The 24,888-nt window shown below is 35.2% G+C and overlaps 1 protein-coding gene across 3 annotated transcripts in view; it reads left to right on the forward strand.

The window, feature by feature from the left end:
* ADGB (androglobin) overlaps nt 1-24,888 on the forward strand; it is a 99,210-nt gene that overhangs the window by 12,085 nt on the left and 62,237 nt on the right. For 2 of the 3 annotated variants that reach the window (XR_013181398.1, XM_077175526.1), the window contains exons 2-10: nt 664-808; nt 3,806-3,898; nt 6,133-6,204; nt 7,441-7,629; nt 10,267-10,406; nt 11,692-11,778; nt 13,319-13,530; nt 16,694-16,804; nt 23,582-23,676. Coding sequence is in view for 2 of the 3 variants with exons in the window: in XM_077175526.1 (XP_077031641.1) it covers nt 664-808; nt 3,806-3,898; nt 6,133-6,204; nt 7,441-7,629; nt 10,267-10,406; nt 11,692-11,778; nt 13,319-13,530; nt 16,694-16,804; nt 23,582-23,676 (1,144 nt within the window). In the remaining variant the exon portion in view is untranslated. The remainder of the gene's footprint in view (nt 1-663; nt 809-3,805; nt 3,899-6,132; nt 6,205-7,440; nt 7,630-10,266; nt 10,407-11,691; nt 11,779-13,318; nt 13,531-16,693; nt 16,805-23,581; nt 23,677-24,888) is intronic. The other variant, XM_077175527.1, reaches the window with a different exon arrangement.

A 24,888-nucleotide genomic window follows, 5' to 3' on the forward strand; every position in this document is an offset into this window, starting at 1 on the left:
CTTTGTGGCCATGAACACATTGGGTATTAGTCCTGTGAAAATCCTTTCAGCCTCAGCAAAATTATTGCCAGGATTGTGAAAGCCAAAAGAAAGTAGTGAGAGTACTGGTAGCACAAGAGCCCTGAGAATGAAACTGCCCGAAGACAGCGCTGGCTGGTCCAGCAGCTCACAGATGCCTAGAAGTGGGAGTCCTTTTCCCCAGGGCATCCTGTATCCATGGCAAGCTCCTTCTGGTTATCTAAAGAAAATAAGTCAGAAGAAATGAAAGAACACCTTCAGATAGGTGAGTGAGTTGAACTGAGTGATGAATGTGAGGACTGGCACAGGAGAGAAGGGAGAGCCATATGGCTTGAAGCAGGGAAAAAGAGGAGGGAAGAAACTGTCCTCCTTCTGGTTTTGTGCTTCAGCTACCCAATTTACTTCAGCAGAAGTATAAATACATTAAATATTTTGTTGGTTTATACCTAATAACAGCATCAAGCACTTTCTAAGATAAGTTTGCGTATCTTAGTGACTTATCTTAGTGACAAAATGTTAACATAGTTAAAAGCACTAAAATTCCTATTACATTAAACAAGGAATATTTTATAAGATAAAATACTTTCTACTACCCTTGTCTAATACTGTTGTTCATTTTTATTTATGCTATTGTGTGTTTTCTAGGCCATCCATGCTTTCCAAGGAAGCTGCTTCCAATGAGAAGTGGAGATTTCCTATTTGGCCAGAATGGAATGATGCAGATATCAATGCAGAAAAATGGGATGCTGGAAAAGCTGGAAAAGAAAAACCTGGAAAAGGTCAAATTTCAGTAAGTTGTGTGACACATATTATTTCTACTTCATTTTTTGTACTTTTATTTAATAGAGCATTTGCCACAACTTCAAAATAATGTGTTACTGATAAATATATTTATTTTCAATCATATGTTTTCAATATGTTTAAGTAGTTCCTTACTAAACTACAGTAATAAACTAGAAACAATTGTGCATTGTTTATTTGCTGCTTTTAAAATGAACTGTTAACATATCTGTGTGCACATTAATGGTTTTAAAAAAATACAACCCTCAAATCTATTTCATAGCATAACTAAAACTGGGGATCTGGAAACAGCTGAACTGATGTAGTATGTCAGGGCACTGACACACTCCTCAGGGCACTGCAGTTTCTGTGGGCTCAAAAGGTTTGATGCATCCATTTTTTATGGCACAAATGGATGTTGAAGTACTTTCTTTTGTATGCTGCAGTTTCTGGACATGTGAAACACTGTCTCCAGTTCTAGTATGTACAGCATGATTTGAGGGAATATTGTCATTTTGCAGAAAGTAAGCACCTTCCAGATTTTGAAAAATTCCTGTTTTCCAACCTTGGAATGAATTAAAAATCTCATGGATTTTTACTCTTTCACACTGGTTATCATTGCAGAGTGTATGGGTCTTCTATACAGAGTAGTAGTAAACTTATTTCTTAAAAAAAATTCTTAAACTCAGCATCTTAAATTGAAATTTAAAATGCATTAAATGCCATTATTTATCACATATTTTATATGCAAATTTTGCATTGTTAATATATTTCTTCTGAATGTGTCCTTATGTACTATGTTTTTATTTCCATATATATTTCTAGATTATTTTTTTCTTATCCTAAGGTTGACTATATTGTACTCCTATGGGGCCAAAGTAATGTTTTGAGAGGAGGTATACATTCTGTCCTGAAGACTGCCCTAACTTGTCAAGTAAATAATTTGACTTTGTGTCCTTCTCCCGTTCCTTTACCGCTCTTTTAGTGTCTTTGGGCTGTGCTCAACATTTATCTAGCACTAATTTTCAGGTCTACCAGACATTATAATCATACATAAACTTCAAATGAACTATATATGAAAACCTTCTATTTTAGCACAAGAGGTTTTCTGAGTTGTTTACTGGACTCTTCAGTTCTTCAGCTACAAGCTGTATGAAACATTGCTTCTTTTACATGTTTAAAGGAATTATATGCCAGTCACAGCAGATGAATTTACAGATCTAAAGTATTTTTAACATGGCCTCTTTTGATCCAAGCAGGTAGCCAGAATTCCACATCATGTAGGTTATTTCATTTGGAAACAAAATTAGTAATGCCATCCAGAACCTTTAAGTACACTTGGAACACGAATATGAGCAGTCCTATTTTCTTGTGTGGGTAAAGAAATCAACCTGAAGTGATCTCTTTCCTTGTAACACCAACCACCTGAACACAATGCTCTCTCTTAGAGCTGTGCACTGCGCTCCTGAGATTATGCATTTGACCTTGTCTTTGTCTTTTGTGCTCATTTCTTCCATGTCCTTCCTGTAGAACTTGTGGTTGAGACTCCTGTCCTTAGAGCATGAACCCCTGAGACTTGGCACTTGTTTCTTATAGCCACCTTAAATAAAAGATAAGTTTAAACTTGATAAGTTAAAACTTGATTTTTTCAGCCTGGACCTATAATATTCTGCTTCAAAGCATTTTTTTGCAGTAATAAGCTAAAGAAAGGTTGTATCTTTCCAGGTGTGGGTTTGGGTTTTTTTGCTTTTTTGTGGGTTTTTTGTTTGTTTGGTTTGGTTTTTTTAGTTTTGCATAGTGTCATGTCATTCCCATCTGCCTCCTTTCTCTGGTTTATCTAGTGCTTAGGAGCTAAACTTTCCTGTTATGCCATGAAATCAGGGTTGGATGTCTCTGAAAGCAGAATATAAACACTGTTAATACAGTTTTGTATTGTCCAGGCTCCAAGGAATTCTTTAAGCTTTCAGAAAAAAAAAAATAAAAAAGAAAGTATTCCTAAAGCATTCCATCCCTCCCCTCCTCCCCAGCTTCTCTTTTTTCCTTCAGGTACTGAAATAGGTTGTTGCAGATTATCATGTTGAAGGAGCTTACACAATAAAAAAAAAAAACCAAAAATTTGGGGAAAAGGTTATTTGGGGATCTTTGGTTTGTGTTTGGTTTTTATGCCTTTCTGATGCACTTTGTTTTGTCTTCCTTTAATCATTAAGGACTCAGAGTATCACAGATTTTTGTTCCTGGCAACTCTTTCTCTGGTCTGTAGAAGACAGAGTGCATTGTAAACTGTGAAACACTCACAAGTGTATAATATGCCTAAAAACTGTTGAAAATCCAGGCACAAATAAAAAGCATTATCCATGTAACTGATTAGTTTCTCAGTCAACACAACCTGTATCAGAGGCATGTCCTCATCCTACGTTGTGCCAGTAAGTAAACAGACATCATATATCCTGACGCCTTCTGTGCACATGGAGGATAAGCATCACTTAAAGGCAAGTTTGAAGAAAGCTGTATGAGCCTCTCTTTTTAAAGGGCTAATTCATGTTGTATAATTATAGCTCTCTTTGGTTTCTATGGCAGTGCTAAATGCATGTAACATGAGTTTTTTGTTTCTTAATAATCACTTTAGATATTTACTTTTAGTGTTCAACTTAAAAGCTATAAAAATAAATGAGTTAGAAAAAGTACATAGGAATAGCTTGATAGAAGACTGACTTAAAAATTTAAGCTTTTTTTGGAGATCTTTCTGAAAGAGGAAAAGAAAAATAATAATTTCATATAGAACTCTTGGAAAGTGCAGACCATATAAGCTTCTCTGAATACTGCACTGCATCTTCACCTTGGGCCTTGGGCTCTTTTTATTTAGTTGTATATACTATTAGTTCTTTTTTTTGCTATTTTGCTCCTTAAGTGAATTATCCTGTGAACAATATATTATTTTAAATCTCATGGAAGATACAATACTGTAATTATTAAAGGTGGTCCTTTTGTTCATGCATATTTTGTGTAGCCTGGATTTGATGATCCTGAAGGGAAAATAAAGTTGCCAGCATCCTTAAAAGTGCATTCATGGAAACGTCCACAAGAGTTTTTAACAAAAGAGGTAAGAAACAAACAAAGTCATGATGAAAAATTCCCAATTACCTAACTTGTGAAAAGTAGAGTGAAATTAGCAGAGGAAGTTATTTCAACAGGTAAAAGCCACTTGACCATGTGGTCAGGCCTGTCCTGGAGACCAGTGTATACGAGGGCTCAGTGACCTGTGTGACAGCTCAGCTGTGCTGCTTGCATGGCTGAGCCCTGGCGCTGGAAGCCCTGAGCCCAGGCTGAGCTCACACTGCTGATGGTGATGGAGGAGCCTGCAGGCAGCTCCTGCTCCTTACTGACAATTATATCCCCTGCATCTCCTTGACTTTATCTAACCACAGCAGCAAGTTCTTCCTTTCATTTTACAGCAGAAATTGGGAGCAGGGTTATTTTCTTGTAAGAATATTCTTTCATAGCTCAAATTGTATCACAGGTCAGCAAAACCAAAATGGATGGGATCTGCACAGAATGCTGCATAGATGAATCAAAGGCCTGCTTGATGCCATACAACACAGGTTTCTCTGTGTCTAAAAGGACATAAGATTACCTATACTAATCCCATTCCTTACAGTTAGTGTAATAATAGCATTCTCAGTGATACTGTACAGAATCTGAGATTTAATTATTAATTCAATGTGTTAATGGGATAAGACCACCATGGATCAGCACTTCCTGGTGCAAAACATCATGGTTGTGTATCCCCCCTCATCTGCTTCACTTTTTCACTCCCATGTTCATTTGGAAGACAACTGGACAGAGAGATGCCTTTCTGTTTTTACAGATGCCTTCTATTTCTCTGTTCTCACTTAAGAATTACTGTCACAGCAGAAAAATTTCTGTATGTTTCACCTGAGCAGGTGTCTGAAGTACTCATATTTGTCATGAAACCATGAACTAGCTTTACCAGAACTACATTACTTTTTTTCACTTCAACTATCATATTTTTCTGGGCTACACAGAGTACATGTCTTTGACAGTACTTGTCTGCAAGGTAACCATAGCATTTTAAAATTGTGCATAGCTTTAAAATTAATTGCAGAGAAAATAAACAGCCTCACATTTCAAAGGTTAGTGTTCTCCAATACTGTTAGCAATCTAAGGGTTTATGTGATTTACTTCAGATCATATATTGAAGTTTTAAAGCACTTGGACCACCCTTCCAACTTTTTCAGTCTTGTCAGTTTTCCTTTTGTCAGCTTGTCAGTTCCATTTTTTATTAACTAGACACTAAACAGATCTAAGTTTAATTTTTAATGGAGAGAGGGGGAGAGGTCAGAGGAGTAATTGACATGACTAAAAGATTGGATAGGAAACACTGCCAAAATGCATAAACTGAGTGGAGGTATCTGAAAGATGAGGGCAAGAGAGCTGGCAGCCCAGAAAGTCATGGAAACATGTATCTGTATTAAAAATAGCTTTTAAAATCTATCTCTGGAGTATGATGAAGAAAGCATTTGTTTTCTTTAGGACCTGATTAAAACTTTGATGCTTATTTTGGTCCAATATATTTTGAATCAACAAGCAATGGTTACCAGAGATTTTATATAAAAATTAATGTAAATTTAAAGCGATGAAAGGCTATTAAGAATTATTTGTTACCTGATATATTTTTAACTATAAAAGAAAGCATAAACAAGCCAATAGTGTGGCAAGCAAAGAATCAAGCAATTAACACCAATACATGATGAGAGGCACAGATACATTTAGTTCAATAAACTGGAATCCCAGTCTGTTATTACTAAACTGCTTACAAAAAGGAAATGGGCTGTACAAGAAGAAAATATTCATGAACACAACATAATGCAGCCAAAGATATGATAAAGTTGCTGTTCAGACGTTACCACCATGTAACTGACCATGAGAAAATAAATCCCTGTGAGCCCTGGTAGGTGGCTAAGGGAATCTCAAAGTATAGACAGTGTTATGATCATGATTTAAATGCAGAACTGCAAATATCTTAAGAAATTGAGGGCATCTCAATTTAATTATGTGATTATTCAATTTGATACTCTTTAAATCTCCTGGTAAAAATAATAATAATAATTTATTAAAAATCTGAACCTACATTTAAGGAAGTTTTATAAAGAAATACCAAACCATCTACAAGATGATCACTTCTAGTTTTCAAATGTGTAATTCATGCTTGCCAGATGTCCAACATTTGCATGTCCACTGCAGTTAAATGCTAATGATAATTTAATTTTCTCCAGATAATTTAGTTATGGACCTAACTGATTTACTTTCTACTAGGTTCCTGTGATAGTCCAAAATGAAACCTCATTTGACCTTGTTTCAGCAAATGAGCACATATTTTGTTGTGAGGTAGGTGGAAATTCATTAATGTCCCTTTAAAAAAAATTATTTCCTTTTTATCTTTCTTTGACTTTTTGAATTTCACTCCAAATTCCTACAAAAAAGAAATGTTGTGGGAAGTTTTTTAAGTGGAAAATGAATGAAGGGGGATAAAGTCACAAGAAATTATCTAGATTATTATAATTAGTGTTTATCTTTTTTAGAAATTGAAAAATCAGTGATGGCAAGAGGTTTTCCAGCTGGATAATATTGTCTAAAGAAAAGAGTAAATAAAGGCCATGTTATAAAGGATTTCTATTTTTTACTCAAACTTTCTGGAAGTCCTAGTGGGCGTGCATGTGCGTGCAAATGTCTGTGATCCAGTCTTTTCTGTCTCTCCAGAGTTTAATAAAGGTTTACTGAATTTCTGCAGGTCATGGAAAAATGTAAACCAGATGGAACCAAATCATCTGAGTGTCTTACTGAATGTAATATTACTTAATAATTTCTATTTAATTCAGTATGTCAATGCAAATTCAAAATTCAGCACCAGAGATATAAGGGAAGAAACACCAGAAGACAGGTCATGTCAATTTTTAAGTCCAAAAAACCACTAATTTATTCTAGGACAAGTTTCTTAGAATGTCCATAGAACCACTAATTAATTTTAGGGCATGTTTCTTGTAGTAAAAGGTTTTTTTCATTTCCGTATACATAAATCCTAATAACAGTTTGGTAATACTTGTGAAAGTAAGGCATACATCATAAATCTGCATATCATAAAACTCATGTATAAAACATGATTAGTTTAAGTTCTTATTTTAAGAATTAAAGATTTCTAAGTACAGTTAATAATTTAGGATTTCCTTTATGGAGTACAAATAATGACTATTCAAGGCAATATTGACTTTTAGCAGCTGGCTTTTAAAAAGCAATTAAACAAGTGACAACTCACATGCCTTGTAACATAATTTATTTTAAGATCATATTTCTTAGTTTTTCTTTGTTAAATGATGAATACCTTTATTTATATTGTGCCTTTACTTAGTTGCATGAAATCTTGTGTTGGTGTAGATAGGTATTGTAATGATTTTAAGAGAAGTTGTAACAGCGAAATTATTTTTTCCATTAAACTATAGCTATATTTTTATGTCACTTTTTTATTTACAACAGGATCTGGTTTATTCTTTGTTCATTATAACTTCACATTTTTTTCAAAATCTGTTACTTGAAAAAACTTTTTTTTCTATTTTTCTCTTGTTTTAGCTGATGAGATGGATTGTAAGTGAAATCTATGCTGTCTGGAGGATATATAATGAAAATTCCTTAAATAATGAAACACCCACACTTGTTTGGAAACCTTGGGAACACATTTATGGCTTATGTAAATCTGCCAAGGAGCGCGTAACAGTGTACAATAAATTTGGAAAATATGCATTGAAACTTTATTGGATGGTGAGTGGTTTTCTCCAACAATATAAAAATATGATGCAGCTAGCATGGCAAATTTTAATGGTTACTGGACATACATTTTATTGTTGAAAATACATAGATTTTTAGGAGTAGAAAAACTGACAATTTGTTAATTTGAATGCTTGTTAATTAAAATGTCTCTTATAGTTCATGTGATTGTTGTACAACTTGTGACCTGATAAAAGTGTTATTACTTGCAAAGGCAATATTTTATTTTTGTAGTTTTTTAGGTTTGATGCAAATGCTTAGTAGAGTCAGACAGATGGCCCACACCTTTGGTGTATTAGGCTAAATTTTTTCTTTTTATATTTAAGTAATTCAGTTGCCTGACTTTACAGACCTATTTGTCTCTAAATGTGTTTAAAGATAGTTAGATACTTCCAGTGTGAAGACCATTTTCTGAAGAGGTACTGGTAAAACTAAAACATCCCAAGGATTTCTAAAGATAATCGATAATAATTTCTTAACACATTTGGCAGTCAACAGGGAACACTTAATTGCATATTGAACCTCATTTTAATAGAGAAATAGTAACATATAAAATAAATTACATCTAAAAGTTATCTGTGTTGTTGGAGTTATTTCAGTTATATTTGCCTTTTGGAAACAGAAAATGTCACAGCATGCTAAGACCTATAACTAACCCTGCTAAACTTCCTGTTGCCCAAAGCTGAAAATATTTCTGACACAGTTAGTTGGAAACAAAAACTTGAAAGTGACCTTCTCTGTAGGCGGAACACTTATCTGATTTACATGCCTGTGCTTTCCTCACCCCTTACTACTGCCTTCACTTGTGGAATAACTTATATTTCATATAGAAATGAGTTCCATGAGTTTAAGAAGGCACAAATTGTATTGTCCAAGTTCCTCAGCAGAAGACATTATTCTGTGTGTGAATTTAATGCTGCAGATATTATGAAGTCATGTGGTAAAATACTACATTTTAAAGCATATACAAGAGTTACCAGTGCTTCATTTTCTTTGTCACTGTTTGTTACACTCTTTGTCTTTTTTTTGTTTGGGCCTGTGTGTTTATTCAATTTTTTTTCCTCTGGGTATACAGCTGTACAATTCAGAAAGAAAAAACAGCAAAAAAGAGAGTCACCTGTTGGAAGATTAAAAAAAATGTACAAACAAGGAAAGACAAATATCAGAAGAGATAGAGGAGAGATATGTTTCATAGGAGAAAGTAGAAATATAAATTAAAATGAGTGCAAAAGCTGGAAGAATAATGAACTGATTTCACTAATGTTCTGCACTGAGTCCTGAAGACATTGCTGTACACAACATCAAACCTGTGGATAATATTTCTTTTTCACATATTTGACAAAATATAGAAATTCCATCCCACGTTCTACTTTCACTTTGCCTTCCTGAGGTTTATTGAACTTGTTCCTGTAGTTATTTTTTTCTCACTTTTTTTCCATCTGTAGACCTGCCCCACATTTTTTTTAATTTTTTGGTTTCTTTTCCTTTATTTATCAACTTATTCTGTTCTCCCTCGTAAACTTCAGCAACTATTGGAAGAGGAGATGAATATGTGATCATATCCCTGACTAGATCTTTTTCAAACTAGGGAAGTTTAAATATTTTGTTTTGGTTGTCACAAAATGGTTCTTATCCTTAAGAATATTAGCTTCTTTTATGGCTTTTGAATATCTTTGACCTCTGGACTAAATTTGTTTTCTCCTTAGATCTATAGAATTCATAGCATTAATCAGCTGTCATTTCAGCTTGAACCCATAGCTTAGTTACAAGCAGAGAACAATAGTTTTGCACTCTCTGATAACACATGGTGAACACTTTAATGATTTGGTCATTCTTCATCATTTTGTGGATGAATTAACAGAAGTATTTGCTAGGCCCACCTATTTACTATCATATCTTCATCACTAGGACAGAGAGTTTTATTTGAAGAATGGTAGACAAGATTATTTTGTGGAATATTAGCTCAGTTTACTAATGAAGTATCTGGTACTGAAGATACCAATACTTTGTCTTACCTCTTCGTTTCTTATTCTGGAAATACAGAATTTTTAAAAAATATATGTATCTATATTTTTTTATTTTTTTAAATTTGATCATTTTGTGTTGTTTAGTATAGTGTTTTACAAAATACTGTTGTAATGTGTAACAGGAGACTAACTGCAGTCAGTATCCCCAGGTAGTTTTTGGCAAGCAAGGGGGACTGCTTATGTCACAAGTATTTTCCAGACTGATATCTAAAGAGACATTTAAAAAGCTGCTATCTTAGTTAAGCCTTTTTTTAATCATTAGTGTTTTAGTGTTTCTCAGGCATCTGTCATGGCAGCTGAAGAAACAGTACTGAATGCATGCACATGATGTACTACACATGAGATGAAATATATTTGGAAATAGCAGCAATTAGATTAATCTCTGGAACAAATAAGTCAGAGCAGTAATAAAATGCTATGAATGCTGTTTCCATGTTTCTCATAAATTATGTGAGAATTTTTTTTAAAGCCATCTGTGATGTAAATTGAGTTACAGTAGAATTGAGTTCTTGGGAAAGCATTAAAAGTTCTCTTGCATACTCTTTACTTGTCAGCCCACAAACTAATTTTTTTTTTCTGCTTTTCTCCCCTTCCCCTGTCACAGGGGTGCTGGAGGAAGATCATTGTGGATGACACTATGCCATTCAGTGAAGAGGAGAATTTGTTATTACCAGCTACAATGAGCCAAAATGAACTTTGGCCAATGTTGCTGTCCAAAGCTATAATTAAGTTAGCAAATACTAGGTATGTTTTGTCATCTCACTTTTGGTTTGTTTTGTGAAGTCACATGGTAACAGCAAAAAGTTGATTTAGTATACTAGAAAATGTATTTTGCTACATTTTTGTAATGACAGTTATGCGCTTCCAAAAGCTGACACTGTAAATCAGTAAAACAAAATCCTCTATAGCTACAGAAGGCACAGGATTTCATTTTTAGATGTGTTTGTAAATTTATTCACAGAAAACTTACAAAGAAGCTGGAGTACTTTCATTATTTGCTTCATTTGTTTGACTATATTCCTGACAACTTCACATGTGGCTTCCCTCCTGACAACTTCACATGTGGCTTCCCGCCAAACAGAAGTACCTGTGAACGGTTAAAGAAATTATTATTGTGAGCCTTGATCAGTATTGACTCAACCAATGTTGAAATTAGTTTTGTGAGCTTCTTTTGATACCTTTGCTACAGTTGTGCTGTTGTGTACAGTGATCTACTTCCCTAGAACTGACTGGAAAAGTAGAAGGTAGCCTATGATGCAGTAATTGACAATTATGGCTACGGGTTCCTATGAAATGAGGAATGAAGACCAAGAGTTTAAATGAATAAGTTTGAGAAAATAATTCAAAACACAAATCTGGGTAGTGAAGCTTCCCTGTTCTCATCATATCAAGTTATGTTTGTCAGAAGGGTCATCTAAAGTATGTTGACACAGGCTAAGGAATTTCGGGAGGTGCCTGTTAGGAAACTGCAGGAATGTGATTGACATACTGCATTTTTCCAGAGCACAAGGGCTAACCATGCAAGTGCTTGCATCTTTGGCCTTGGTCCTCTCAGGAAACCTCTCCAGAGAGTAGCAGAGTGTCAATTTGAAAGAGTGAACTTTGCTAGAGTGGAAGTGAACCAGCTTGTTCAGAATAACCTGGGAGCTAGAGAAGCTGCCTAGGAAATGGAAGCTATAGAATCGTAGCCCTGTTTTCGCACAAGGAATTTCAAACCCACATCTCCAACCCTGCAATTGTGTGCAAGTATACATAGTATGCTTGCTAACAAAGGTGAAAAAAAAATGCCATTATACCAGAGGGAGCCATAAAATAATGGAACTGATGCGAAGGCATTGACTTTGTAGGGGAGTAGTCAGCAGTGGTTTGGAAAACTAAAATTGCAAGTAATGACTTGTTTTTCATCAAACTATTCTGTGTATGATCTTATTCCTTATTACATTGTCTTGTTACAGAAAGCAATGTAGACTACAGAGTTTACTGTAGTTGGTAACATTATAATTGTAAAAAGTCTGCTTTTGTCTTATAGTATACATGCAACTGGAAAGAGAGAGATGGAGGACTTTACAGTTCTACAAACACTGACTGGATGGATACCAGAAGTTATTCCTCTCCAGTAAGTTCTTTCATTAAACAATTTATGTGTCAGTTATTTAATATTTAATTCTATAAGGCATTATGAAGAATAAAGCTGAGCCCTAAAAGTCCTTCACCATCAATTTTGGAAAGTGAATGGTTTATAGTTCAGGCACTTGGGTAATGTACCTTTGAGAAATGCAATTTTATTGTGTTTTTCTTTGTAAGTCATACAGTTTCTTGTAAAGCTATTTATCATGCTGATGCCTATTCTTTATAAATTAATTTAACTAATATTAAACAGCACGAGGAAAACAAGGTTAGAGAAATCTATGTTGCATTTAATATGCAGTTATAAAATGTCTGCTGATAATAATAATTTTATATATGAATATACCATAGAAAGTATATGTCATGAATTTGGAAGTAATCAGTGTCAGCTAGTATGGTGTTTCCCCCCTTCAAATTGTAACAGTTGGCAGACTTCTAGCTTCAACCAAAAATAGCGTTTCCTACCTACAATAACATTTTTCTTGTTTCCTACATGTTTTATGTTCATTTTGTATTTTTAAAGAAAGACATTCTGACTTTTAAGCTTGATATCCTTATTACTAAATAAATTACCCAGATACTGATACTAAATATTTAGATTTTTTCTTTTGAGTTACACCTTTTTTTGCCTTTTGATATATAAATTCAAATGAATATCTAGATAACAAATAGTTAGGTTTATATATAATTTACTTAGATATACTTGTTTATTTATAACCATATTTTGCTAATAAATAATCCAGTCAAAGAATATTTATTCAATTTTTCAGTAATTTTTATGTCTCAAGCTATGCTTGCAATTAAGGTTTTTGATATATTTGTGTCCTACAGTAGCGTGTATGTAGCTCATGGACTTAAAAATCTAAGTAGCCTAAATTTTATTTCTTTCTATAGTTAGTTTTACAACTTCAACAGCAAAAAACAGTATTCACTTCCTACAAATACATTATATCATGGAATATGAGAATGTGAATACTACAGAGTCTTTGGAATAGTAGTATAAGATGACTTTAGCTCATTTTACAATCACTTATTTTATTTTTTTAAAAAAAAATTGAATGCAGTTAGCTTGCATGAGACTCTGCATGACCCTGTTTGAGATTATTTCTGGAATGACTGAGTTTCTGTGGAAAATCAACATGACCGCAACTGTTACATCATATCAAAAACTTTCCAGTTTGGAAGTACCTTTGAGATGCTTTTTAATATACAGAGTTAGACTCACATTATTGTATGGTGTAGTTGTAAAGTAGTCTGCAAGTTTCTCTGTCACAACTTGTATCTGCTAAAAATCTTGAGAAAAGATGCTTTATTTGCATGCATCTCTAACCACCATCTCTTTTTTTTATGGGCCTTTCATAAGCCGTCTCAACAAATATTTCTGATACAGAGGGTGTTGTATCTACTAAAATAACCCAGTAGCATTTTTTAGAGTTGGACTGTCATTTGTGGTATAGTGCTGTCTAAATTTCCTCTCTTATTGGAAATATCCCTACCATTGACATATACATTTGTGTTTTCTCTTAAAGGCCTGAATACTTTGACAAAGTTTGGGCCTTTTTGAAAGAGATTGTGCCAGAATTCACGTTGCCAGAGAAGAAGGCTCCAGAACTTGAGATTACTGAGGATGATACAAAAACTGAAGAAACCAGAGACTCAGAGTTAAAAAGTGAACTTTCATCTGTGAGTAAGCTGCCAGATTCAACTGAGAGAGCAGAGACAGCCAGTAACATTAGCAAAGGTCTGTAATTTTACATAGTCTAATCTTTGTAGGCCAAGCTTAAATAAGGTTAACATCATGTCTGTTTCAAATAAGTATATTTTGCATATATTGCCACATACAACTCTGTGGGTTTGTTATTTCACCAAACATGTTGAAATGATGTATATTCAAAATACTTTTGTTTTAGCTATAGATCTCATGAAAAGCAGTACTAGTCTTTTATTTTATAAAAATGGTTTCCCTTTCTGGCAGAGATTTTTTTCAGCTCCATGTCACAGTCCTTTCTCTAAAATTGAGTTCCTTGCAGAGAGGTTACAGTTTCTCCAAAGGGAACACTGCTCTGACCATCAATTAATTATATATTTCATAATGGGTGTTGTAAAATGTGATTACCTACAGAGTTATGACAAATATGTTCTAACTCTACCTGCATTTTTTATTTATTGCAATTTTTATTTTATTCTGTTATGTATATGCAATAATTTTCTTTAAGAGCTGTTAATCATATTTACACTTAAATTTAAATATTTAGATTTATAAACTAGTTTGTTCCAGTATATTGTTCTTCTTTTTTTTTTTTAATTTGAGAATGAATTTTCCTAGTTGCTGTTTTTAATTTGAAGTCATGGGTGCAATTTCACAACACTTCTCATGCCCTTGGAGAGTACAAATCACATGCTAAAATTTCTATTTCTTCCTAGATTTTCAGAAAAATCACTGACTTCCTTGCTTTGAATCCCAAATACTATGTCCCAATGTCTAAGGTGTTATAAGAATCTTAGAAGTTACCTGGCTGAGGTAGTATTCTCTCTTCTTAGGAAATCCTGCTATCACTTTGACCCAGCCATGAGTGGGGTAGATATTTCAGAGTTTGGAATGGACATGTCACTGGCAACAGCACTGTTGTTCATCCAACAGGGTGCTGTCATTTTTTTCCCTTCAAACTAAGTACATGTAATCCTGCCTAAGGCTTAAACATTCATTAGTAATTGAAATAGCTAAGAATCAGGGAGCCATTGTGTCCGATACAGCTCTGTAGTCTCCAACTCTGAGGCTAAAAGCTTTGTTGAGATGTTCTGTTGGTGTTTGAGATTAAAGTTTGGATGACACAAAGCCATCCATGTCACCATAAGAGATAAGGACCTGGAGATCCTGGTGGACAACAAACTGTCCCTGAGTCAGCAGTGTTCCCTGGGGGTCCAGAAGGCCAATGATGTCCTGGCATACATTAAGAAGAGCATTCTTATCAGGGAGAGGGATCTGATCCTGCCCCTTCACTCAGTCTGCATCTGGAATGCTGTGTCCAGTCCTGGGCTCTTCAGCACATAACAGACATGGAGCTCCTGAGTGAGTCCAGCAGAGAGGGCAATGAAGATGACTGGGAGACTGGAACATCTCTGATGAGGCAAGGCTGGGGAAGCTGGGCCTATTCAGCTTTGTGAAGAGACAGCTGAGAGAGGACCTCATCAATGTGTATAAGTATCTAAAAGATGAGTTCCAAGAAGATGAAACCAGGCCCTGCTCCATGGTGCTGAACAATATCAAGAGAGGCAATGGGTGGAAACTGGTGCACAAGAAGCTCCTCCTGAACCTGAGGAAGAACTTCTTTACTGTGTGAGTGACTGAGCAGTGGAACACATTGCCTGGAGAGGTTGTAGATTTTCCCTCACTGGGAATGGCTTTAAACTGGAGATATTCAAGAACTGTCTGGATGTAATCCTGTGCCATGTACTCTAGTATGGGGAGGTTAGACCAGATGACCCACTGCAATCCTTTTCCTCCTGAAGCATTCTGTGATTCTGTGAAGCTATATTGTGCAGTTGACACAAAGGAAGGAAGGAAGGAAAACCATCCAAAAGGACTCGGAAAGCTTGAGAATTGGACCCATGAGAATCTAATGAGATTCAGAAAGTCCAAGTGCAAGGTGCTGCACCTGGATTGAGACAATCTGAGAGTAGGCTTGTGGAGAAGGACATGGGGGATCTGTTGGACAAGAGGCAGTACATGAGCCAAGAGTGTGTGCTCACAGCCCAGAAAGGCAGTTGCGTCCTAGGCTGCATCCAAAGCAGTGTGGCCAGCAGGATGAAGAAGGTGAGTCTCCCCCTCTACTCTGTTCTTGTGAGACCCCAACCTGGAGTGCAGCATCCAGTTCTGGGGTCCCAGCACAAGAAAGACATGGTCCTGTTGGAATGAGTTCAAAGGAAGGCTACTAAGATGATCGGAGAGCTTGAGAACCTTTCCTATGAAGGCAGTCAGAGAGCTGGGATTGTTCAGCCTAGAGAAGAGAAGGCTTCGGGGAGAACACCTTATAGCACCTTCCAGTACTTAGAGGGGGCCTACCAGAGAGCTGGAGCTGGACTTTTTACAAGGGCATGTAGCGATGGAACAAGAGTGAATAGCTTTAACAAGAGAATAGCTTTAAACTCACAGAGAGCAGGCTTAGATTGAGTGTTAGAAGGAAATTCTTTCCGACAATAGGGAGTTCCTGACACAGATTCCCCAAACAAGTTCTGGTTGCCCAGTACATGGAAGAGGTCAAGGCCAGGTTGGGACTTTGAGCAACCTGCTCTAATGGAAGGTGTCCCTGACCATAGCAGGGGGGTTGGAACTAGATGATCTTTAAGGTCCTTTCCAACCCAAGCCATTCCATGAGTCTATGATTTTTTTAAAATGCATTTAAGAAGCCTTTTCCTGTAGTCTAAGTTCTAAGACCTCAGAGAATGTTGGGTCTGTGCAAGACTTTCTGCTTCCATGTCCATTGGGAATCTATGCATTGTCTATATGTTTTGGTTTTGTTTTTTTTTTTTTTTGTAATTACTGATGCATGAGAGCAAGGATAGGAAGAAAATATGTGGCACAGTGCCAGAAATACAAGGATTTCTTACACTGTAGTAAGGACATAAAAATTGTGCAATAACTAAAAGGTGGGACCGAAGCCATTCTGGCTCCTTCTCAATAAATCTTCATTTACATCTTAAGGACTACTTTTTATTTTTATTTATTTTAATTAAATTACATTAGTTTTTTATTGTATCTCAACTCTTGACTTCAAAGAGTTTGTGGTTGATTGTTTTTAAAATTTATCTAAAATCTTATTGAAGCATTTGCACTGTATGACATTTGATGACTGAAAGTTTTTATCTTAGAAAGAAAAATATTTAATCTTTATTTTACTTAATAGAAAAGGCAGAGCAGAAAAAAGTAGGAAAGAAAATAAAAGGAGGAGAGAAAGAAAAAGGCAAATCTACAGGCAAGTTGGGAAAAGCCCAAGGCCTTCAGGACTTAACTGAAAGTAAGTCCTTTTGTTTTGAAGAGAAATACAGACAGGAGTTATATGTAAAGCAAAAGTCTTTGCTTTAATTTTGTTTTGAACTTAACTGGGGGGAGTTTGTATTTACTTTTGGTTTTGTTTAAATTGTAGTTATTTATAGCTCACATTACACACTGAAGTCATTCTAACCTAATCTGCAACATAGATTAAAAATAGTATATTGCAGTACTTTGTTTTAGTGGCCAACTGTCTTATAGTTGTTCTGTGTTTAAAAAACAGCAATTCTTCCTCTTTTGTAGTTTATTTGTTCAATATCTACTTTATACACAAAACTGCAATTGGAAAAAGCAGGAATGCTTCTTTGTTGAAGGGCAGGGGAGCCAGTGGGGGGGGGGGGCGGGGAAGAACTGTTTGTTAGAATTCATTCCATGATGTAAATCTAAATTTTTTTTTAATCTTTGTCCAGGAAATACATAGTGGTGAACTTGATTCCTGTATTGATATATTCATAACAGCATAAAAATTAATTATTAAGAATTAATTAAATTCTTGCTTTGTGCATTTATATTTAATGCTAAAAACAAACAAACAAACAAAAAACCACAAGAAAATACATTTTAAAAAAATCAAAAGTAAATACTAATCAGACAGCTAAACAATCAACCAAGATATTTCAAATTTATTAGCATAAACTATAGAAGAGTTTCACAAATGTACAATAAGCTTATATGCTCTTGACTTTGCTTATGTTTGGATACATTTGGCATTTCCATGTGACTAGCAGCAAAAGCCACTTATTAACTTGAATGATTTGCAGTTGCAAATCAGTAGGTGAGAATAGGTAGAACATCTTCCTAAGGGAAATAACTGCAAAGTAAAAATGAAATTTACTACATAAATGGTATTCCTGCTTCTTGATTTGAATCCTGATTAAAATTAGAGATTTAAATAATTTTAAACTGAACCAAACCAAGATTATGGTTTGTCTTCAGCAAATATATTTATTTAAACTCCTACCTTACATACCACTAAATGAGTCAAACAGCGGTAAATTTTAAAATACATTGCAGGAATGTAGTTTGCTTTAGTGCAGCAGGTGTGGAATAAGAAAATAAGGTGTTTCATGTGAATATAAGTACAGTGACTGACTAGTACTCAAGCATGTGATGGAGAAAAGAAAGCAAAGGGGAAGCAAAAGGATCTAAGATATGTATTCTAGAAAGTGTGCAAAAGGAGTGAAAGAGCATTTAAAAAAAAGAGGCAGTGCTTCCATATGAAAAGTGACATGATATTTAGATCTTTATCCTGCCACTTATAGCACAGTTTATGCTTTTTTGTGAAAGACAGATAGTGTCCTGTGAAGAGGTTATTCAGAAAGATTATTAATTCAGGTCTCAAGTACACAGATCAGAGAAATCTTTTATCCTAAGTTTGAACCAAAAAAGACTTTTGGAGAAGAGTAAGAGCTAGGTATCACTATAGTAGCAGAGCAAATTTAAAATTATTAGACTGAAAGGAAAAAAAAAAGGAATTGAAGTTTGAAATAATACTGAATTATGATGCATTTTCGTTGTGAGAGTGTAGCCAAAACAGGGAAATTTTGCAGGCTTTATGAGACACATGGTCTCTGTAGACTGGCCCAGGACAGTAGAACCATTGTTGTGCATAAAATAACATCACAAACTAGGTCTTGATTCAAAGTCAGACTGCAGAGGCAGTAGTTGTAAAAAGTTCCTGAATTGTTCTGGTAGAGTTTTGTAACAGTGAAACAGTGGCTTTACTTAATATAGCAACATTTTTTTCTTTTCGTTTTTTTCTTTTCTTTTTTTTTTTCATTTTAAGTGATTTGAAAAGTGGTTCATTCCCATCATGATGAAAGTGCTTATTTTCCAGCTGCAAGCTTACACTCTACCTGTTGACTGTTGATTTCAAGGAAAGTTTTCTTCTTTGCGATAAATATGGACTATTTCTAAAGAGATATTCAACTGCTTCAGATGTTACTTATATTTGAATTTTAAAATGGCAAAGCCTTCTGTATTCATTGCATTGTATATTCATGACCTTTTTATTCAAGACACATTGAAGTACCAGTTACTGCTAATTACTTGGCAACTTCTCTTACAGGCTTTTGATTTTGTGTGGGCTATAATGTTGTCATGGATTGATGCTGTCTGGCACCTAAGCCACCACCCATCCACCTGGTCACTCTCCACAGTGGGATGGGGCAGAGAATGAGGACTGAACCCTTTGCTCAACCCAGTGTTCTTGCTGGGGTGGTGGAATGAGAAACGGAGGATTTATTGGTGTGTGAGCTCAGCTCAGCTGTCACTGACAAACTGGTGTGCTTCCCCCAGCATTTTGGTGATGTACCTAAAACAGCACCACAAGGGCTGCCCTGATGAAAGCTCAATCCCAGCCAGATCCAATACAAACATATGCAGTTATGAACCACTTGCACAGTCAGACCAACGCCTGCTGCACCCCACAAACACAATATGATTATCGAAGCATTGAACTTGTTTCACTATTCATCCAGTTGTGTGGATCCAGCTGAATAAAAAACCCTTGATATGGTCAGTCTGAACTCTTCCTGAGAGCAACCAACTTTGTCTTTGATAAAGGACTTATCTGAATGACTTTGATCTGACTTTATCAGTCAGCCAGTCTTTGAGAAGTTCTGGTAGACAATTCATGTGTTCCTACTGATCCATTTTAGTATACAAATCTGTACTTATCCACTCAGCAGCTTTTTCTTCTGGTAGCAACGCTTTCATGCTTAGGGTATCCCCCTGTTTTATGAGCAGTTTTTACACTGAAATTATAAGAAATGATATGATATGATGATATGATATGATATGATATGATATGATATGATATGAGATAAGGTACTGTGAGATAAGAGTCCAAAGTGACGCAGGGTCCCCAGGCAGGTGTGAAGGAGAGCTGCTTTATGGTAAAAAACAGGCCTTTTTTGTGCAGTCAGGCCTTTATCACTTACATACTTTTAAATCATAACGAACATAATTCAACCAACCACCACATAATGTGAACACGTTATGGTGACATACCTTGCTTTTCTGCCTCTAATTCAGCTGAGTCACTTTCCCATAGTCCTTTTCTGCTTAGCTGAAGTACCAGACCTGAGCCATGATTTTACAAGGCCTTCCCTTTTTAAAGTTTTACCTATATGCAAAACGGTAGTCAGTCACCTTGTTCCTATAAAGAATCACCACTTTGCTTGTATTTCGGTTTCCAAACTACTGAATTTCTTAATAATTTCTGAACTGCTGGAAAGGGAACGCTATTCCATTTGAAAGGTCATTAGCTGGGAATTTGGGAGTTTCTTCTAAAAATCAGCCATGTATTTTGCTCATCTCATTGTGCCTTGATACAAATTCTGTATTTAAAGACAATATTTTCTATGTCACAGAAGTGTTGAGATTATTATTATTATACTTAGAAGTTTTTGAACTCAAGTAGATCTGTAATCATCAGAGGCAATGAGATAAATATCACATAACTGTAACATTCTTATAAATTTTATTTTACCTATTCAAGAGTTTTCATTTACAAGATGGATTGAAGCCTAATGTTTTGGTTTTCAATTGCATATCATCATTCTATGATATTTATGTCAATTCTGAAGAGCACACAGGTTATTTTTCTGAAAACTCAGAACTTCCAATATACAAAGCTAATCCAATATGCAGAGTTAACATCTGAGCTCAGACCTGATGGTCAGGATATTGAAAGCCAACTGATGTGTTTTCATAGAATGGTCTGGGTTGGAAGCAACCTTAAAGATCATCTAGTTTCAACCCTCTGCCATGGGCAGGGATGCCTTCCACTAAGCCAGAGTTCTCAGAGCCCCCCCATGCAACTTAGCCTGGAACACATCCAGGGATGGGGGATCCACAGTTTCTCTGAGCAACCTATTCTGGTGCTTCAACATCCTCACAATTAAGAACTTTCTTTCTAAGCCTGCCCTCTTTCAGAGGGGTCAGTTAAAGCAATTGCCCCTTGTTCCATCACTCCATGGCCTGAAGAATCGCTCTTAAGCTTTCTTGTAAGCTCCTCTTTAGATACTGGAAGGCTACTCTAAGATCTCCATGGAGCCTTCTCTAATCCAGGCTGAGCAACACAAACTTTTTCAGCCCTTCTTCATAGGAGAGATTCTCCAGCCCTCAGATCCAGACCCACTTTTGTGGTCTTCATCTGCCATCATTAGTCCTTGGAAAATTATACTACACCATCAACTCTTGTTTGATAGATAAATATTTAAAAGAAACATTAAGAGTGAGAAAATTCTTTGCAAGTCATATGTAAAACATATGATAAACAAATAAAAATTGTTAAGATCTATTAAAATAAACAGTTTTAATTCCTGACCTTTCTCTTTAAGTGACTGGATATGTATTTTACATCAATCAATTAAAATCTTACTTTCCCTTCGCAAAGGGACTGAAGCATTTTTTTGGGTTGTTAGTGCTCATTCTCTGTAAGTGAATTTGCAAAGCTGCAAGTGCGAAACATAAGTGGCTATATGGATTCAAAATTTTTTAACAAAGCAGTGCAGAATTCCTATATTCACACTGATGGATAGAAATAATAGGCTTTGCTGAATCTGTTTTGTTGTACTGTGTATTATAAAATTTTTCATCTAATAATGCAATTTTATCAAGCTATCAGTTTGAACTAGTTTCCCCAAATACTGAATCCACATTAATCATCATTAAACTTGGTGCCAAATAATTTGCATACCTCATCCTCATTTTTTGTACAATGAAAAAAGATCAAATAATATGCAATTTTTAAAGCTACTGGCATAATGTGCTAGTATTATTATAGTATTATTAAAGTATATATGATGTGCCTGGTTAATAATTTGCATGCTCTAATAATTTGTTCATTGCTCTTTATTGTCTGCCCTGCAGACATTTTATTTCACAACCCATCTGGACTAAATATGACAGCTTTACATTCCACTTGGTATTTGATTAAATACTTTTATTTCAGAAATACTTCTCACATGCAATGAGATTGGTATGCCTTGTGGCACATAATGTTCTGTAAATGTGCAGGACAACATAGCTAATATTGCTGTGTTTGTAACATATCAGATATATTGGTAAGTATTGAGATTAACGTTAATCATAGCCTTGCTTTTGAGCAAGTTGAAACCCACAACTAACACAAGAGCTGTGATTAACATGGGAATCACAAGCATGCAGTGAGAAAAACTAAGAGTCCATTGGAAAGTAACACTTACTTGCCTTCAGCTTATATTTAATTGGATAATTGAATTCCTGGAAGAATATTTCAGATGCAAAGATATTATACTTTGAGAATAAAATGTGCATACCCTCTAAATAAATAGATTTTAGGTCTGATAAATCATATTTTCCAGACACTTGCCTATTTATATGCAGATAGCTTTGTTTTATTTAATTCCACAGAAAATACCTATTCTCAGTGCAACTTCCAGTTGAATATTTATTAGACATAGAAAGCAATTATCCTGTATTTGAGGTTAAGCTGAAGGGAACAATGACAGATACAGATAATTTTACTGGAATGTTAGATGAGAATAGAATCAGAGAAACATTTAGGTTTGAAAAGATTTCTAAGTTCATTAAATCCAGCTGTTAACCTGTACTGAAAGCCCACCACTAAACCATGTTCCTCAGTGCCACATATACATATAGTTTAAATACTTCCTGGAATGATGGCTCAACCACTTCCTTGGATAGCCTGTTCCAATGATAAACTCCTTCTGTGAAGAAATTTTTTCCTAAAAAACATTCTACTGAAAAACAGATGTCACAACCTTGTCTCCAAATTTTCTGAGATGACTAAGGAAAAGTAGAGAGAAATAGATACCTTTCTTTTTGGGATGTCTTTTTGTTAAAACCAGAAATGTATATTTCAAGTATTAGGTTTTAGACTTTTAATTTCCCTTCAGCATGAATGAACTGACTATCAGATATCTTTGTTTTCTCTTCATGATTCAGGAGTTAGCAGCGGCTTCTTTCACAGATAAGAGTAGGAGATGATCGTGTGGTTGCCTAGTGCAACAGATTTCTGGGGTTAACAAAGTGAATGTGCCCCTGTTTCTATTCCTTGCCTATAGCAGAATTACAGGCAAACAATTCTATAAGGTATGTGGGATAAGAGCTTCATACTTTTTGAGGCAGCCATCATTACCTCCATTTTTTCATCTGCTTGACAGAAGTGAGAGCAGCTACCCAGGTTTACAGGCTTAGAGTTAGGGTTATTGTTTGTGAAATTACTTATCTCTATCTCCATATCCCTCCCTTGGCAGCAATGGCCAGAGCTCTGGCTTTGGATCCTTTTGTTGGCAAGATCAAATTTTGCCTTCACTGGTGAGAAGCATTTAACTAGCACTGACCAATCAGAATGGTTTTACTTCATCTACACAGATTTCGTGTATTGTTTTCTTTACGCTAGTATCTACCATTTTTAAAATTTGAAATAAAAAAAAATGTTGAAAGCTACCTCTGACCTGTCATATTTTTAAATTGTATTTTATGTTACTAATTTATGAAAAAGAAGTAAAATATGCAAATGCTGTTGATGATTTAAATGACGTGGTTTTTTCTGTCCATGGTTTCTATTCAAAGTGCATTACAATGAGCTCTTCTTTTGAATAAAATAACAGTCAGACAAAGAAAATAGTAATAAAAATAGGGCAGAGAAAGCACAATAATTTAGTGTGAGCTACAGCTACATTTTTTACTATTTTCCTTCTTCTAAAGCATGTTGATGTTTTCTGTGCAGAATCACCCACACCACCCGAGCCAGAAATGGTGGCGTACGCTGGCTGCATTCCGCTGCACTTGTTTGAAGAGGACATTTTTTCATTAACACGAATGGTGAGATCTGTGCTCTCAGGACAGGAAAGCATTACTTATTTTGTTATCGGAGTGTTTCATTTTGTTGCAACAATGTTGTAACTAAAAGAATACAATTAGCACAGTGGAACAGTCACTAGATGATGACTGTCAGTTAAATTTATATTTTGGTACTTCTGTGTTCTGAACATGCATTTTCCTGCCAAAGCCTGCTGATTTTACTCAGCTCTCCTCCACTTTCCTCAGGATCCCAGAAGCTGAAGACTCCTGGGAGAGTCCACTAGATGTGGACTAGAATACGTATCATGATGAGATACTTCTGAATGGAAAGTCTCATTATTTTAAGGGCTACTTGAAAAACATGAATTTTAATTTTTTTAAGACTGCAGTTAAGATTCCCTGATATGCATTTTCCAGTATGTTGCTTGTTGTTAGAGCATGTTATAGAAATACCATGTTTATATCAATTTCTGTCATTAGTGTTGTAATTGGTAAAAGCAGCTGGAAAAAAGTGTAGCCCTTAATGCAGTTGGGGTAAAAACAACAGTTAGATTTCCATTTAGTCACTCACACTCCTTAGAAAGCTTTTTATAATGCCAGAACAGGCTTTCTTGAATTGATTATTAACTAGGCTTCCTTTTTTTTTTGTACCTTTAAATTACATCTATCATAGTTAGATCATTACATTTTAAGCTGCCTTCTCAGGAAACTGGTAAGCTTCATAAAGTAAAGAAATGTATAGAAATGTTTTCCAGGTGTTACGCTTTAGTGCACTTAATTCTTGCACTATTTTCTTTTTAAAAATTGTGCTGTGTATTTTAGGCAACTTTGTAGATTAACTTGTTATCTGTGATATTGTTTTAATTTATTTTAATGTAAGGTCTCAGTCAATATTGTCTCTTTGCTAATAATAAGTAATGCTAGTCATCAAAAAGCAAAGTGGAAGCAGGGACATGGGCTTGTATCTTTCCTGCCACCTTAACACCCTGAGTCTCAAACTTGACTACAGTCTGTTGGGATATAGAGATTACTGAAAAAGAGGTATGGCAGACCAAATAGGATGAGACAGATGAATCTATATGTCTAAACTAGTTTTTTAGTAAAGACTTGACAGAGAAATGGAAGTGGACAGAAGTTAAATATAGAAGTGTAGAAGATTTCTTATGGATAAAAACCCCACCATATTCAAGGGCTGACAAAAACTACACTGATTGAAATAAAGTCTAGAAAATG

This window comes from Agelaius phoeniceus, chromosome 3 (genome assembly GCF_051311805.1).
Source record: "Agelaius phoeniceus isolate bAgePho1 chromosome 3, bAgePho1.hap1, whole genome shotgun sequence".
In the NCBI taxonomy this organism is placed as follows: Eukaryota; Metazoa; Chordata; class Aves; order Passeriformes; family Icteridae; genus Agelaius; species Agelaius phoeniceus.